Below are 18458 nucleotides of genomic sequence, written 5' to 3'. Positions count from 1 at the left end.
CCAAACCATAACACTATGTCTTCAAACACATCCTATGGAGTCTTTAGGAATCACCTAGAAAAGATTATTGTCCTCTCTGAAACTCAGACATATCAAAAGATGTACCCAGGACCAGAGAAGGCAGGCAGATCTGTGTGGGGGAAAAACCTCATGGACAACCTCCACAGAAAGTTCCTTCATAAAGATCATCCTCAGCTGCCTACGGATTTTTCTAGAATAGAAAACTAGGGCATTTGAGATACAGCTAGAGTCCGAGCCTCACCTCTCCCACTGGCTAGTGTAGGGATATCATCATGCTGTCCGTCTCACGGGAACCGTGCTGGCTACACCAGGGCGTGGAGGAGTAGAGCCGTGTGCCTGGTCTATAGCAGGTGCTCAGACAATGCTCTTGACAGCTGAGAAGGGCTTTGGATGCCGAGCACAGGTGGTCACCCTGAAGCCCACCCTGGCAGGGGACGATGAGGAGCCAGTTATAATCCCCATTCCTTGAGGTCTTTCTCTGAGGCCTGGAGGAAGATGCCAGGTGCCCCTGTGTGTCCAGTCTGCCATTCTTGGCCTTTCTTTGATTCCTGGGTCCTGCCTGGAGTCCCACGGGGTCTGCAGCTCAAGTCTGCCCAGGCCCTGGTGGAGCTGCCCTGAGCACACACCCAGTCTAGAAACTGCTAGGGCCTTTTAAGTTCCAACAGCTGGGAGCAGAGCAGCTGGGAAACAAATCTATTTGTTCATCAATTGTGGAGCATCTGTTGTGAGCCAAATTCCAAGGAGGATGGGTCACATGCATGGTCCCTGCCTCACACAGAGTTCTCTGGCAGGGAGGCAGAGGGCCAACACCCACGGGCAAACATTTGCCACAAGCTCAGAGAAGCAGCTGAGGACTGGGAACGAGGGAAATGCTGGGATAGCTTCATAGAGCGGCAGATGCCATGGACGAAGGTACCCAAGGGCAGAACAATGAAACCCAAGTCAAGTGGGAAACAGTGTCAGGAGAGCTAACTTGTACCCCTGGCTCCATTTCAAGGGCTGCATGCTGTTCTCTGCTCCCTGTCAACCCCATCTAGACCCTGGAAGCTATCGATGAACCTTTGTCTTCTACGCTTGCTGGTTTGGGTTTAATTTCAAGGGGGAAAAGCATCCAGGGACTCCTGTGCTGGAGAAGGGAGGCTGTGAGCGCAGGATCCTTGAGCCCTCTTGTTGCTCCATCTGGGAAGTGGCAGAAATACTCTTCTATACCACCTCTCCCACAACAGCAATTCTTTTTATTTTGTTTTATGTGGATGTTTGCCTGCACGTATGTCTGTGCACCATGTTCATACCTGGTGCTGGGGGAGACCCTAAGAGAATGTCAGATTCCCTGGGACTGGAGTTACCTATGTGAACCGTCATGTTGGCAGTGAGAATTAAACCCAGGTTTTCTGCAAGACAGTGCTCTTAGCCCCTGAACCTCATGACAACTGCAGCTCTTCCAGTTCCAGAACCTCTCCTCCTCATCCCTGAGCAACAGTCTCCCATGGTATCAGTCCCTGGATGCCCATCCTCCCTTCCTGGTTTCCCCAGGCTTGTCCACATCTCTGGGGAATTCCCTTTCATAGCTGTCTTTCAGTTTCCCAGTTTCAAGGTCCCTGTGAGCACGGACAGAAGTTAACTCCTCCCAGATCCATAAGCTAGGGTTAATAGTGACAGTGATGTGTGATTTACTCACATGTCACCAGAAATGTGTTCAGGGTTTCAGTGTCTCTTCCTTCCCGGCTCTCAGACAGGTGCATTCCTGTCCCTCAAGTCTCCATGAGTGAGGAGAGAGACAGGTACTGAGTCCTTGGTTGCTAAGTGAGGAGGTGTCGTTGAAACTGGGCTCAGTCTGTCTTGGTCAGCTCTGAAAGCAACTGTGTCCCCAACTGGTTTTGGAAATTCTAGGGGGATGGTGTGCATGAGGAGCACTCAGAGGGGGCTTTAAAGAAAGAAAAGCTCGGGGAGGCAGCCAACACCATGGAAGAAGAAGGTCCGCTGAGCCATCCTCAGAGAACAGAACAGAGGCAGGAGCCGGGCAGATTCTCAGAACCGCTGGACTTGGGAAATGGAGCTTAGAAAGAGAGATGGACTGTGGTTAGGATCGGCAGCGTTTCTAAGGAGAGAGGAGTCGTGGAATGCAATGTCCTGAGGAAGAAGGCAGGAGAGAATGGACTGAGGACAGACTCCAGGGATCAGGGACACTGACGAGGAAAGAGGGGGCCCAAGACAGGAAAAGAGCAGGAGACTCTCCAGTCCCACCTGCCTGCCAAGAAGACATCTGCAAGTCCCTTGGTTCAGGAATTTGGCCCCCAAACTCACTCTTAAGAAGGTGAGCCAGAGTGCAGTGCCAGACTGCTCCAGCCCCCGCCTCCTCCGGATGAATAACGTGATAGGAGTTAAGGAACCCGAAGCCCCAGGAAGAGACGAGAGGAAGCAGAATTTAGCTGGTGTGACAGTGATCCGTTTATTTCAGCAACACCTGTGAGAGGCAAGTCTTCTCACTCACTTTGCTTTCTGATTCCAGGCAGACAATTACTGACCCAGGATGCCTTCCCACCAAGGTGATACTTTGCCCGCCATCTTCCGCCTGTGGGTGGGTGGGTGGGTGGGTGCTACCCATTCCAGACATGACCTTATCTTACCTCTAGATTTCCTCTTGTGAAACACCGACTGCCAGGCGATGACCAGGGTGAAGAGGAGAACGCTGAGGATCCCCACGCAGCACACAAGGACAGCATACACATAGAGATCTGAAGGGCACATTATCATAAACATTAACTCAAAACAAACCACAAAAAAAGAATTTCAAATGTAAATTATAAAGATTTTAGGGGGGAATGAACAAGAGGAAAACCTTCAGATCTAAATCTAAGAGGCAGAGTTCCAATCTTGTCATCAGAGGCATTCTCCCTATGAGTAAACCTTGATGGCTAGGGACACAGCTCAGAGACAGAGCACCCACCCAGCATACATGTTCAATCATTAGAAAAGGTAAATCTGATTCATCATAATTGAAAACTGGAGATACAGGTGGTCAATGACCCAGAAGGGAGAGACAACGGACTTACACATCCAAGTTCTTTTGAGTCTCCTGCTTGGCCAGAGCCCTAGGGAGGCCTGGCTGAAGCCATGCCTGGAGTCGGAAAGTCCTTTCATGTTCTTAGAGCTAGTCAACATTTTTGTCTAAGCTAGACTGAGTAGATTTCTATTCCGGGATACTTAGAAGTTTGAACTAAAAATTAAGCATAGCTGTTTCTCTGTGTCTCCAGCTTCCACATCTACAAATTCAATCAATCATGAATCAAAACTATTCAAAAACAGCAACAGCAACCTTGGGGCCTAGAGAGACGGTTCAGTGATTAAAAGTATTTGTTATTCTTGCAGATTACACAGGTTTGGTTCCCAGCACCCACATCGTGGCTTACAACTGCCTGTAACTCTAGTGCTAGAGGAACCAACACTCTCTACTGGCCTTTGAAGGCACTGCACACATGTGGTGCATAGATGTACATGCACGGACACATCTATACACACACAATAAACATAAATAAACGAGGAGGTTTGAATGAGAATGTACCCCAGAGGCTCATATATTTGAATAATTGGTCTGTTCCACAACGAATGGAACTGTTTGGGGAGGATTAGGAGGTGTGGCTTTGTTAGAGAAGGTGTGTCACTGGGGGGTGGGCTTTGGGGTCTCAGAAGCCCACACTATTCCCAGTTAGCTCTCTGTGCATTTGTGGATCAAGATGTGAGCTCTCAGCTACTGCTCCAGTGCCATGCCTGCCTGCCTGCTGCCATGTTCCCCACCGTCATAGTCACAGACTCTAACCCTCTGGAACCATAAACCCCCAAATTAAATGCTTTCTTTTATAAGTTGCCTTGGTCATTGTTTTTTGTCATAGCAATAGAAAAGTAACAAAGGCAACAAATCTTTAAAAAAAAAAACTTATTGCACTGAACAGTAGACTTTCTTGTCATACTTGGCTAAACACCACATTATTAAAACTATTTATGTAGTACAGGTGTTGTACTAAGTATCATATGTCATCCAGAGATGAAGACACACATGGTTATATTCAAATACTACAAGACTTCTTTAAGATACTTATATAGCCATGCATTTTTGGTATCTTTGGGTTGGAGAAATAATGGGACAAAATCCCTACGGATAGTGAGGAAAAAGTGTAAGTAGGAAGTGCCACAGGACAAGGAGAAACACTTGTTTTGTTTTAATGACGGGAGTCTCTCTATGTAACCTCACCTATCCTGGGACTCATATGTAGACCTGACCACTTTTATTAACTGTTAAGAGAATCAGCAGATGGGTTGACAGAAGTAAAGGTCTCCCATGAGGATCCTGGAGCTATAACGGAAGCCGAGGGGAGCTGGAAGGAGAATTCTGAATGCAAGAATGAAGCACTGTGGAAGGGTTCCTTGGTGCATCATATGCTTGACATAAGCAACCGTGGGGGTCTTCCCACGCAGAAGCTGCTGGGAAAGCCCTGGTGGAAGCCAGGCTACATGGGGTGGAATGTCACGGGGTGTGAGGAGGTCCAGTTGGAAACAGAGTGGCTTTTCCCTGGTAGTAAAGTCCAACTGCTTCTGTCCAGGGACACGTGTGTCCTCGTATGTGGCTTTATAGACTGACAGGTTGGAATGGTTAGGGAGGGCAGGCTTGTCCTGCTGCTTCAACAATATGAAATTCAACAATGGGATGCACGGATTCTGAGAGGGATGAGGCATGATGGACCGAGGTCAGAGACCTGAGCTGAGGACAAGATACCAGGATACAGGACCGTCCAAATCCTGTGACCCCACAGCCAGTCCTGGTTTATTCATTGTTGAGCAAATTACTCCAGGAACTTGGCTGGCTGGTATGGGAGAAAAAGTGGTAAATAACCCAATTGCCTTGCTGGGCCAGACAGAACTGGGGCAGATGGAGACAAAGCTGCCTCTGAGGGAGTCAGATGTCAGCCCTGATAAAAAGGCAGGGTAATTTGGCTTCTGTTTCCTTCTTGGAGGGGAGGGTAAAAACTGACTTACTAAAGTTTCTATGCCCCAAGATAAAGGTGTCCTCACCCCCCAGTCTACGCATTTATGTGCTCTCTATGTTTCCAGACTAAAGGGACCAAGGAGGAACAGGCTGCAGGTGAGCTCTGAGATTGTCATTCTCACCAGAAGTCCCTCAGACACACCACACACATCCGGGGCCTGCTCTCTCCTGGTGGGAGGCAAAGAACTCAAGGTCTAGTTGCGGTTTCTGATCTCAGCCTAGCGGTGGCACAGAGGGAGCTGGCTCTCCCCAGGCAGCTGTGGCTGCAGGATCATAGAACATCTGGCCAGTGTGCAATGCTCCGATGCTCCACCAAGCACAGAGGCCCTGGGGGCAATGGACCCCCGCCAGTAGGCACCATCCACCCGCACGTGGGTCTTCATGCATGGGCGACAGTGGATGCTCTCTGCTCTGCTCTTGGAGCTACGGGATCCTTAAAATGTGTCACTTCACAGGAAGAGAAAAACTGCACGTCCACTTTCCCTAGATCAGGCAGCGATCAATACTGAGAAGTTCTGACTTTGTCTCCTGTGCCAAGCACTTCCTTTACTACATAAAAGGAAGGCGAACCTGTTCAAAAGAGACTCTGCACTGACCCCAGGTTTCTCTGTAAACAAAGGCTAACCGGAAGCCAGGGCCACAAGATCAGAAGACTCCAGGGTCATCTTTTCACAGTGACAGCTCAGGCAAGTTGCCCTGTGTTCTAGAGGCTGGCATTCTGGCTCAATGTCACTCTTTCTTCACAGGTGTCCTTCAGTTAGTGTGGGGGGGGAAAAAAGAATCTATTTCTATAAAGATAGCTCAAAAAGTTTCAAAATCAAGCCTAGACAAATAATGTTGTTTAGAGAGTGAAACTAAAACTTTAGACCTAAACTTAACACAGCCAGCTTTTAAATACCCCAAGGCAGGGAGGCTAGGCTGTGCAGTTTAGTCGTAGAGTACTCATAGCATGCACGAGGCCCTAGGTACCAAATGAATCAATAAATGAATGAATGACCCCATAATACTGGGCATTTGGCTCTGTGGTGAAGTATAAGCACAGACTGTGCAACACACTGAATTTCATTCTGTCCAAATATGTAATACAATAAACAAACGCAAAATAAATGAATACATAAATAACAAAGTAAAATATCCCCATGCCTACACACTCAACAGCAATAACAAACATCACGTTTTAGTCCCCGAATCTGTTTGCAATTCTGTTTTTTGCCACTGGACTGCTAAAGACACCACTGCCTTTTTTAGACAAGCTGCAAAAAATCCAGGTCTCCTCGGAGCAGATGGCGGGGCCAGCAGGCCGCTGTGGCTGTGCACAGCATAGGGAGGCCACCACAGGGTGACAGCGCTTGTGTGCCAGCTCCCGCCCGTCCTCCCAGACTGCCAGCCAACCCAGGCAGGACAAAGGCACCTGTTGCCTGGCAACACAGCAGAGTATTCAGTGCTGCTTTGAAACTGGGTGACCCCAGCATTCCTTAGCACAACCAAACACACACACACACACACACACACACACACACAAAACCACAGTCAAGAAAGCCAGGGTCAGTATTCTACATTTCCAGTTCAAAGGCGAGAGCCTGGGGAATAGCTGTTCCGGCAATAAAACTCTGCGTACTTCCGCTAGTTTTTAATGTAGCCTGTAATACCATCTTGCTCAGGGCAAAATACCTGAGTGATAGCCCTGAGGGATTTTAACTCACTCCAATATCTCATCAAGAGCCCTGACAATCAATGCTTGTTTTGTTGGGCAGGCACACAGCCAGGCCCAGCTAAGCCCCAGGAGGATGGATATCTGTCCACAACCCACACTGAAGCTCTTCCAATCAGGAACAAAAGGGCAGAAAGGCCTGAGATCCTGTGCCAGAGAGTTTCAACTACACCCTTGACCTTGCCAAAGTGGCGGCGGCGGCGGCGGCAGGTTAAAAAAGCAGAGCACAGGGACATTGCTACTGCTGCTACCACCAGTGCCGTGACCAGCACCGGCAGCGACAGCACAGGGAAGGAAGGCATGCAATCCGCAGCCCTGGGCATGCATGATGCATGATGAGAGCGCCAACGCCCAGTCTTTCATAGGATTGATTGTCTCTACTGAGAAGAAACTCCATGCTGGACCACATATTGCACTTATAGTTAAGGTCGGAGTAAGCTTATAGTCTATATCTGTGGAATTATAAAATGTTGCCAATTATACAAAGTGTCTTAGAGATCCAAATCATCCTGCTAAGTGTGCCAGAACTGACTTCTACAGTCCTTCCAAATGGTCTTTTTTTTTTTTAAATTGTACCATTGCAGTTTTAAAATACAGTCCTTAGACCATTCCCATCAAAACCACCTCACACTCCTGTGAACATGAGATTCCTACTGTGATTATCAGGACTGCAGAGATGGAGCCAGGGCTCTCTCTGGCACATTCATCAGTGACCTTCCTTACAGACTTCCACAGCCATCCCCATTATTCCATCCCATCAGAACACCAGTGCTTAACACAGCTTCAGAGTCATGCGGCAAAGTTCAGCCAGACTGCCTCAATGTCACTCAATTGCAAGGAGAAGGGGAATCTTCCTCCTCTTTCCCACAGCTTCACTCTATGGGGAAGACGCCACTTTTATCTCTGGCCAAGAGGAAGCAGAGTGAGAGGCAGGGGGAGGGAACTGGGGACTGCTTTGCTAGGAGAGAGTCATCAGATACAGAAAAAGGCAATTAGGAAGCGTAGAAGAAAATTCCAGAAATATAAAGATTCATTATTGGATAAAATGTGATCTGAGGAAGAAAAAACAAAAACTACTTACAACTCTAAAACTAAACAAGACATCCTGGCAAACGAGGGGGTTACATCCAAGTGTGTGGTTTACCAACCACAATTAGAGTCGAATTTTTCAAAGATACGGTATCTGTCTAACACGCTACTAGAAAAGGTAGCTTCGAATTCCTGTGGTGTCCCCATAATCCTGGCTCTCCTTCTGCTTCCTACTGTCTCGCTTGTCTCACAGGGGTTGGGGGACACACCTCTTCTTAGCCCCTTTGACCAGCTCATTCCTCATCAATCAACCCAAAGACTTCACAAGGCGAAATCCTTCCAAGGTCCTGCCCCGTTGACACTAAGCCCTGTCCTTGATCAAAGGCTCTGACTGAGAACTTAGAGCACATGATGTCATTGCTTATGGTCATAATCCTCAGTTATTTTGTGATGACCATTTCTCCACTGTCCTTTCTCTGGGGCAGAGACCCGTAGCCTCCCAATTCTTGGCATTTGGGGGCAGATGTGGGGACTGTCTCATACATCCCCTCTATCCACAAGATGCTAGTGGCATCCCCATACTTGAGGCAACCAAAACTGTCTCCTGACACCAGCAAATGTCCCCTGCAGGGGCAAAAGCACGATCAAGAACACCACTCATACTTGAATGGATGCCAGAGGTTTCCATTATATGAAGTGTCTTAGACACCACCTCACAGTTCAGCATGCATTCACCACCAGCTCCTGGGGGCTGCTTCCTGAACTGTCTCTCAGGCCACGGCTCCTAGCCTGCTGCATGATGGAATCAAACGGAAGGAATTAATAGGTTTAAACTAAGTCAGAATGTCCTGCAAGCATCCTGGTTTTTAAAGCTCCTTGAGTGGCTCCAACACGGGATGAAAACCACTCCTTGCAGCTTTCAAACTCTTCTAGAACACCAGTCTTCCTAAGCAACCAAGAATTAAAGGTCGTTTCAGTAGACATATTCTTTAATTTACCATCACATGGAAGTCCCTCCTCAGTATCACCTAGGAGAGAGATTGGGGTTGTGGGGTGGGGCAGGGAAACAAATAGAATTGGGCAGAATAAGCCTTTCACACCACTTTCCCCAATAGGGATTCCCATCTCACTCCTGCAAAGATCAGTCCGGGCACATAACTTGATGCTATGAAAAAGAAAAGAAACTAGACCCCTCCCCTTTCCTCCTCTCCTCTTCTTTCTGTCTAGAAAGGAGGCTGCATCAAGACACCAGACTTACCTTCAAATAATGCCCAGGTCACTTTCTTTTTCTCAAATGGTGAATCTTCAGCAGCTTTGAGGGAGATCACTAAAAACACAAAGAGACAGGACAGCATGACACACAGCAGCTTACAGCCCTGACCCACACTGGGACCTCAAATGGTGTCATGTGGTACCAATGTCTCTTAAATTTATCATTTCCGTATTAACAAAACTGCCTTAAATCATCACAACCCAGACACCCAGGAGATACACAACGGCATACGCCAAGCGGCTGAGAAACCTGGGCCCCAGGACACGCAAAGAAGTCTGTCTGGGTTTGAAAGCCAGGAAATGGCAAAGCCGAAGTATAAATATAAAAGCATAAATGTAAATATAAAGAGTTTCTTGATGGGGGGTCAAAACCAAATCATCATTTCCTTCATGATTTTGCCATCTTCCATGGTGCAGGGATGCATATTTATTTCTAGACAGAAGTACCCGGAGCCATGCAATGGCGGGAATCAGGCCCTGAGCACCACTCTGTATGCAAGACACTCTGAAAGACAACAAACAGGCTCCTAGTCTTGAGATTATTTTGTCTTCTTCTGTTTGGTGGTTGATCACTGGATTTACTCTGCTTCCAGCGGAGAAAGTGGAGTTATAATAGTAAAACTTTGAACATCACACTAGGAAATTAAACAGACAACAACAAGACAAACAAACAAACAAACAAACAAACAAAAAGCCATATACAGCATCAGGGATTGATCTGATTGTTCAACAGGACTTTCTGTGTCGACAGGAATGCTCCATGTGAGTGTTGTCCAGGTCAGCAGCTGTGTGTGGCTCTCCAGCACTTGAAACATGGGTAGTCTGACCAAGACATTGCATTTACAATTGGATCAAATCTCAGTAATTTAGACTTAAGTTGTCACATGTGAAGCACTCTAGACAAGAGAACGGAGCACTTGAATTTCTAAAGGCAGGTGGAACGCAGATAGAATTATAATGAGAGACGAGCCATAAGGCAGACATGGCCTGTGTGTTCATTTCATTTCATTGGACCTCCTATATGTTTCTGAATTATTGTCGTCACGGATTTCAGTTCTTATTTTCTACCCTTTTGTCTTTTGGGGGCCTTTATTGGATATTTGATTTTGAGGTGTCTTCTAGACAGCTAATCTTCCCTTCACATGTGTCTCACCAGCCACAAAGCCTCTTTATTCAGTCTTTGTTTTCATGTGTGGGATCTTTCAGCTCCGCAGTATCTCTCTAATCTTCTTCACACTCCCCAGTTTGCCAATGACTCCTCCAGTTCCTCACCTCATCTCCTAGCCAGGTTAATGACAAATTCCAAGAGCCGTGCCTGACAACTTCCATAGCAATATGACCCACAGACTTGTTCTCCCAGCCGGTTTGGATTTTGACATGGTCTCAGTGTGCCTGAGAATTTTTCCAAATTGAATGTCAGACATTGATAGAAAGATCACAAAGTCTCCAGAAAACCTTCAGTTCTCTGAGAGCAAGGTGAAGATTGACGACCACCTTAACCCACTCAGGTTTGAACTGCTTAGGAATTGTCAATTTTAGAGTCTGGTCTGTTTCTTGGTTTGGGTTTAGTCCCTCCGGGTTCTGTAGCAGGAGGACTGGATTGTTTGTCACGATCCTCACATACCATGTTCAGGAACCCCAAAGCTCATTTGCCTGCAGAACATCCTGGCCGTCACTTTCTCTGCAGCTCCTGTTGAGCAGTTCCAGAGGAACTTCAGGAAGACTCATGTGTCTGATGACTGAACCCCTTCCCTGTAATGTCCTAGCATGTCTAAAACAAAGGGGACAGCTGAAGTACAGCTGTCATAAGTAACTGTGCAGCTGGAGAAGCGACTCTCGTTTAGAGCACCGGCTGCTCGTCCAGAAGAACCAGGCTCAGTTTCCAGCACCCATGTGTCATCTCACAGCCTTCCATAACTCCAGTTTCAGGGGATCTAACACCCTCTTCGGGCCTCTGTGGGCATCAGGCCTGTACATGGTACACAGACAGAGCCTACGAGCAAAATACTCACATACATAAAGTTTAAAATTAAAAATAAATAAATGAATGTGTGATTGGGGAATACACAGAGATGCTGTTCAGAAAGCAGAAATTCAGAGAGATTTCTCTCCCCTCCTAAAGGAAGCTCCTGTCCCAGAAGAACCCAAATTCTTTAAAATCAGTAGTTATATCACCTCTTGGGGTTTTTCTGGAGGTTGGCAAGCAGTGTGTGTGTGTGTGTGTGTGTGTGTGTGTGTGTGTGTGTTCAACCTGGACCTCCAAGAATGAGTTCTCATCGTATACATGGTTTGTTTTTTTTTTTTTTTTTTTGTGTGTGTGTGTGTGTGTGTGTGTGTGTGTAAAATACACTATCCAAACTCTACTTCCCCATCCTGCTCAATTTATTTTAATCCAGAACTCCTGTACCCTACTGACTGACAGAGCAACCAAATTTCAGAATTTAAAATAATAAGCATGTGTTTATTGCAAACTGTCGTGCGTTTGAAGGGGCTAGGGCATCTTAAGTGAGACTGTCATGTTGAAAAGGTGGGGAGCAATTGAAGTGGAGGAAAGAAGCAGCAGAGAGGAAGGTATGAGGGAGGCTTGAGCTTGATGGGGCTCCAGATCCAAAGGAGCCTGATGTGCTGTCTATTCTGTATGTCATCCATGCACTTTGTACCCTTAGCCATCCATCCATTTCCTGAACCACCCTGAAGCATTTTCACAACCTCAATCCTCAGTCTCCTAAGCTTGGGAAAGGATGATACCAAAGTCCCGATGAAGACAGCACAGAGCAGGTGTAAACACCCTCTGAGGAGCTTAGCTCCAGGAAAGACAGAAAGGCAAGAGACAGGAGGGAGCATGTTTTCCTATTTTATATATGTGAGACTGAGAGGGAATATCATCTGCCCCACATCTCCAGGGTCAGTATACAAGAGCTTAGACTAGAACCAGCTCTCAATTCCCACTCCAGACTCTGCATCCTGCATAGACCTGTGTGCCTCCTGTCCCTTCCTCACTCAGAAACATGTAAGGCTCCCCCGCTTTCCTAACAAAACATGATAGCATCCTTGGCCTCCATTCAAGACCCCAAATATATCTCTTCTACCTTATTCTCACCATCCAGGCCTCCCTGTCTGGGTCTTGTTTATCCTGTTTGGTGTGCCTTCTCTCATCCTTACAAGCACAACCCTGGTGTCTGGGTGATCTTTAGGAAAAAATCTCTCTTCTCCCCAGCCATAAATCCTCTTCCCTCTCTGAATTTCCACAGCACCCCACCCCTCTGATGCCGATTATTTTGTTAAATTCCATTGATATTTTCAGGCCACATGGTCCAGGAGTCAGCAGCATCAGCATCACCTAGGAATTTGTTACAAGTGCAGAACCACAGTCCCCATCCCAGACCTATGGCCTCAGAGTCAACTGAGAGCCTAGTGAGTCACATGCAAAATGTGAAGTAGGAGTTGAGCAAGACAGCAGAATCAGTAAAGTGCGTGTCCTGCAAGCATGGGGACCTGAGTTTGGATTCCCAGAACCTGCATAAGAGCTGGAAGAACTTAGTACTATTACTCTGCTAACAGAAACAGTAACAAACTGCCCCAGACAAAATTCTCATCTTTAGATCAGAGACGGGTACATCTCTCATCCCTCTTCAGAAAAGCTTCTTGTATATGATGATTTGTACAGAGATCAGCACTGGTCAACATGCAGAGAATAAGAGACCATGTAGTGCTCATATCCCTCCCCCAAAGGCTTGGGGATTATTGTAGAAGAGGAATTAGATGTTTACAGCAAAACAGTGTTTTCCAGACAGGACAGGGCCATTGCACATAATGATTCACAGTGGCTGTGAGTGCATGCATGAGACCTATATAGGATCCAGCCAGCCAAAATCCCAGGGTGGGGGCAAGTCTAACGAAGTCCCACCCCTATCTGAGGGGCTACTGGCAATTGATAGTTGCTGTGGGAGGCAGAGTCAGTTTTCTTCAGGGATGTGGCCCCTGAGAGGCTACCCATGCTCCAGTAGATGGTCCCACACCCATGGACATCTGAGCAGCACTAAAGACTCAGTGGGTTTAAAAAGAGGACCACGTGAAGTTGGGATGGGAAAGTAGTGGTGGGGATGTACAGCTGAAATTGGAGGGGAAGGGATGGGGAGGTTGGTTTGATCCAAACATTATAGGCATTATGAAATTAAAAAAATAAATAAATAAGTGAGTGGGGGGAAAAAAATATCTGGGCATAGCAAAGCATGCTTATAACCCCAGTGCTGGGGGAAGATGGAGACTTGGGAATCTCTGAAGCTCCTTGGCCAGGCAGGCTAGCTGAATCCATGACCTTCAGGTACAGTGGCAGACTGTTTCAAAAACTGAAGGGGGAAAGCGATTGAGAAAAGACGTCCAACACTGACCTGTCCTCCACATGCGTGCATATATGCACGCACTCGCTTACAGAAACAAGTGCAAAATGCCACAACTCTTGCACACAATTTTTCAAAAGGGAGTAAAGGGTGCAGTGAGCCCATGCCCACTAGCCTGAAGTGCTCAATTGCTGCTTACAGGGAGTGGGGACTCAGTTCACTCACTGACGTGCCCAACGCCTTGGTTTTTAACAGGGCTGATAAGTACTTGTGACAGCACAGGTGAGGGTTACATGAGTTAGAATGTATGGAGTGCTTCCAGTTGTGTCTGAGACGTCATTGAATGTCTCCATCCATGGGCAGCCCATCCCTTAAGAGCATAATGTTGCTTTTATTGACTACTACGATTCCCATGCCTAGAAGGGTTTTCTGCCTCAAGAGTCCTTTACATGGAGTGAACGGCAAGTCATCCACATGGCCAACATGAAAGGGTTCTCCTCTGCTGTGACTAACCTTCCAGCTGGAATAGGTTTCCATCCCCCTTAGTCAAGGCAGGTGCCCAGAGATCCCCTCCATATGTCCTCCAGGGGAAGAAGCCATGCTTCTGGTTTACTACCAGTGCAGGTCCTCCTGCCTCCTGCATGATGGCAGGTAACCAGTCCCACTTAGTACCACATGGAGACACATCCTAAGAGATCTCATAAATGGAGATTTCCAAACTGTGGGGACACTCACCCGCTTCCCCAGTCTAAGCAATTTGATGGGAAAGGGCAGTCATTTTGCTTGGTGCCTGAAGACTTATCTGCTTCTACAAAGAAACAAAAATTGCACGGGAACCCTGCCAGGGCTTCAGGAATTTCCCCCAAAGTTCTGTTGTGCCTATCTCCTTTCAGCTGTGAATCCTGTGTTATCGCCAGTGAATTTGACACAATGTCAAACTATGTGTCTGAGAACACAGGCTGTAAGGAAACCCGGCTGTCTGATACAGCCTGTCCACAGCAAGGGCTTTGTAGTGGAGCAGCCGTGGCTCTGTTCCCTGTGCTGATGCACCTCCCTCTGTGGCACATGCCCAAGGCCGACAGAAACTGACCTTGACCAATCTTTCCTGTAGGCATGGAGTGAAAGAGGCCTCTCCAGGGTGGATGGGTTGAAAGAGAATACCAATACTTGTAGAAAGTATTTTGCTGGAGGCTGTCTAGAGCCCAGTCCGTGGTGAAGTACATTTTAGTATGTGTGAAGCCCTGGGTTTGATTCCTACCACCACAAAACACAGAAACTGAAAGAAAAATATAGCGTTTTTGCACCACAGATTATTCACATTGGCCCAAGACGTTCTGAAATAAAATTCAAATTTTTGTAAAATTTACTTGCAGTGAACTAGCTAGCCACCAGAAGACTGCAGGTTCTTTAACTGAAGTCAGCAAGGATGTACAGTCAGCTGTACAGTCAGACAGTAGGGGATGGAAGCAAACAGCCCTTGTGTTCAAATTGCTGGAATTTCCATAACCTGACAGCCACTGGTGGTTTGCTCTGTAGATAGGGGCTGGGGGTCGTCGAGGGGGCAGAGGCTAAGCATGCCTTGGGACGGACTCATCACTCAAGCTCCTGCAAATGAGTGGCTCTTGTCCTCTCCACAGTGTAATTATTTACGTACAATCTTCTCATCAATCGTGCCTGTATCCAGGAAAGTCAGGTGTAGGACCCAACCTCCTGTCCATCCAGAATTTAAGGCCTCTAGCTCCCCTGTGGGCCTGCAGGGAGAGGGAGGCGGAGACGGAAGGAAGCTTTCTCAGCCGTAGAGAGAGCCTTGATCACTGTGCCTATTGGTCAGTTGGTTCAAAGATCACGGCGGAGGAGAGGAGTAAAGATTACCCCTGCCCCAGTCACCTCCTGACTGCTGGCTACCTTCTCATTGCCCTGGGACCTGGCACCAGTAGACAGACCCGGGGTGTCTTCTCAAGGATGCAGTGGCCCAGACAACTAAGCTGCCAGTTATTCTAGACCCTCCCAAGGAGAGCAGGGCAGGAAGAAATCTAATAAGTTGTGAGATCCACCACACTGTGGCCTCACTGGGAGCTGCTGGCTGAAAGCAGCCACAAGATAAAAAAGGAAGATGCAGGAAGGAGATTGTAAAAAAAAAAAAGACTCTCAGTCACATCCTTTGATGGGGCCTTAGGGAACCCACCCCTAGACAGGGGCATCGACGGCCTTGAATCCTAACTTGAAAGGAAAGCCCTGGAGATGTCCCTGGGAAGGGTGCATTGGGGAGACTCACCTCAATCTCTCTGTCCCTGCTGCTGGGCCAGGCTGGCTAAAGCATTCATCTAGATTCTGTGCGAGTTTGATCTCAGGGGAAGCTGCCTAGTACTTGGTAGGCCAAGACGGGAAACGCTTAACGTGCAAGACAATCAACTGGTTCTTGTTAAAATGGAGATTCTCTGGCGTGCCCCTGAGTTTCTGGGAGTGAGTAAGGGGAGGGAGAATTTGGGAACACCTCTTAGAAGGGCCAGAGGCTCCAGGTCCCAGGACCCCACATAGAGGAGCCCTGCCTGGAAGAGACATGGGAGCCAAGACCAAGAAGATATGGGAGGGGGGATTTAGGTCATGGGAGTCTTGGGCCTTGGCCTCGTGTCCAGCCCAGGGCTGGATTTAGAACTCTAGTAGAACAATCTAGACAACACCTCCTTAGTACAGCCCAGGGATCACAAGATTAACAGCACACAGGAGTGAGCCTGTCAGGAGGCCAGAATTCATAGGTCATGTGTCATCACAGAAAATGCACAGAAGAGCTTTAAGGAAAATTATATCCAAAAGAGCTGGGTATCTGCAAGGATGGATACATCTATTGTGTGAACTATCCCTGGGGAGATGTGAACATGGGTTTACGCTCCTCAAATAGGGCCCCAAGAGCCAACTCTACCCAAGCCTGTCTTAGTAAACCAGGGAGTTCACTGAGACTACTTATCAGAGCATGGATGGCCTCAAAATAATCACAACACAGAAAAGTCTCACCCTAGCATGGATGACCACTTCTCCGTGGCTTTATAAATGGGGTCCCCTTCAGTTAACTTTCCACTTCTTAGATACTTATACCTCCCAAGACCACTTGCAGTTGGGATAGAATTACATACTGATCAGGGGAAAGTGGTGGTGGTGGTGGTGGAGGAAGAGGAGGAGGAGGAGGAGGAGGAGGAGGAGGAGGAGGAGGAAGAGGAGGTGGCCAGAACCTCAGATAAGAGTCTAATGACCCTCTCCATCTCTCCTTCTATGAGACAGCACAACAGGCCTGTGTTAAGGGTCTCCTGTGGCATTAACAGCTGCCCTGGTTAAGATAGCGATGCACGCTATGCTAGGACAGTGTTCCACAGTCTCTCGGAGAGAACGGACCTTCAGACTCGGACTCTGGAGGCAACTTGAGTCAGAGAAGCCTTCCTCCAGGGACTATCCAACACCTTGGCATCTCACTCCCACTAAATGTGCTGCCTTAAAATGCATCACTAGCCATCATGTCCTTTTGTATTATCTGCATCTATGTTTTCTTCCTTCACTTTCTAGAATTATCCTTGCTCCAAGGTCAAGGCGTATTTATTTCACAGGAGTGAAGTGGTTCTGGAAACATATGCCTGTAGTCCTTGGCTAAAGCAGGAGGATCTCTGGAGCCCAGGAGTTGGAAGTAAGGTTGGGCAATATAACAAAAACTGTGTCTTAGCAGAAAACAAAAGAAATGAATGAATCGATTAGTCGGTCTATGATATGGTATCATATGGTATTGCATGGTATGGTATGATATTGTATAGTATGGTATGATGTGGTTATGTATGGTACAGTGGAATGTACTACTCAAAAAAAATTGAAAGCAGAACCATGAGATCGTTATATATTGGAAGCTTTGGAAGAGGGCAGGGCAGGAGCCCGATGCCCCCCAAGTCTCCTTTCCTCTCTGAAGCTTCAGAAGCCATGGAAACATAGTAACACACCAGCCACGGAGCTCACAGCTCCAGCCACAGAGCTCACAGCTCCAGCCACAGAGCTCACAGAACTCACAGCTCCAGCCACAGAGCTCACAGCTCCAGCCACAGAGCTCACAGCTCTGGCATGTGCTGGCCCTGGACTTGCACTTCATGGGGGTTTATTTTACAGATTTCTATAGGAAGGAAGCAGGATTCCTTAAAGCAGAGGATGATTCCTAGCTTTGTTGAAGAAGAGCAAAAGTCTAAGATCTGGTGCCCCGTGTGTGAGCCTTGCTAATTTGTACCCAAGGCTGGGAACAGATACCACCCTGTCCCAGTGTCCTCAGCTGCGTGCTACACAGATCCATGTTAAGAAAAATAGACATAAGGTGATCAGAAAATAAAAGAATGAGCCAACGACCCCTTTGCTCCTAATTCAAAGTTAGTAGGCTCACTATCTGTCCTTTTTCAAGGACCAGATAATTCCCAAGGGGAAGAAGTGTTAAAATGTAGCCATGTTCCCACTATATATAACTGGATCCACAAATTGGAGAAGGAACCATAGACACAGAGACCTCTGTTTCTGCTCTGAGGCTTGCCTATCACTTCCTTTCCTCTTTGTTTCTCCAAGGTCAGAGGCAGCCTCACTGGAGGTTCAGACAGAGCCGCATCTGTCAGGAAGGCCACTCGGTGACCTGCCTGGGGCCACTGCTGATAAACATGGAGGCTCCACCTTGTTCAGTTCAAGCCCCTCTTGCCTTTTGCACTCAGGCTAACGCAAATTGTAAAAAAAAAAAAAAAAAAAAAAAAAAAAAAGCAAAGCAAGCAAAGCAAAGGATTAAAAATAAATAAACTTCCCAGGGTGCCGGGGCAGTTGCAAAGGAAGTCCACATTCCTCAAGGGAACCAGCTACAGAATACAAGGATCAGCATTCTGTGCAGCTAGGGAGCACTAAAGTGCATGACTTCCTTACTGACTCAGCCCCACTCAGCATCTGCCTTTCTGTCCCTTTTGGCCATTTCAATTGGGCATTTTATAATGCCAAGAGTTTAAGTCACTCATTCACTTCTTACATGTAAATTATGTTCTGGACC

General features: G+C 47.3%; 1 protein-coding gene across 1 annotated transcript in view; it reads right to left on the bottom strand.

Moving 5' to 3' along the window:
* The window catches only part of Vstm4 (V-set and transmembrane domain containing 4), an 88288-nt gene that overhangs the window by 52163 nt on the left and 17667 nt on the right, over positions 1-18458 (bottom strand). Inside the window, exons 3-4 of the mRNA XM_059274119.1 lie at positions 9061-9129; positions 2649-2756 (exon numbers count right to left, since the gene is read on the bottom strand). Of these exons, the coding sequence (XP_059130102.1) occupies positions 2649-2756; positions 9061-9129 (177 nt within the window). The remainder of the gene's footprint in view (positions 1-2648; positions 2757-9060; positions 9130-18458) is intronic.

This window comes from Peromyscus eremicus, chromosome 9 (assembly GCF_949786415.1).
Source record: "Peromyscus eremicus chromosome 9, PerEre_H2_v1, whole genome shotgun sequence".
In the NCBI taxonomy this organism is placed as follows: Eukaryota; Metazoa; Chordata; class Mammalia; order Rodentia; family Cricetidae; genus Peromyscus; species Peromyscus eremicus.
The sequence above is the reverse complement of the archived record's forward strand: the minus strand, read 5'-3'. Positions and strand labels throughout refer to the sequence as shown.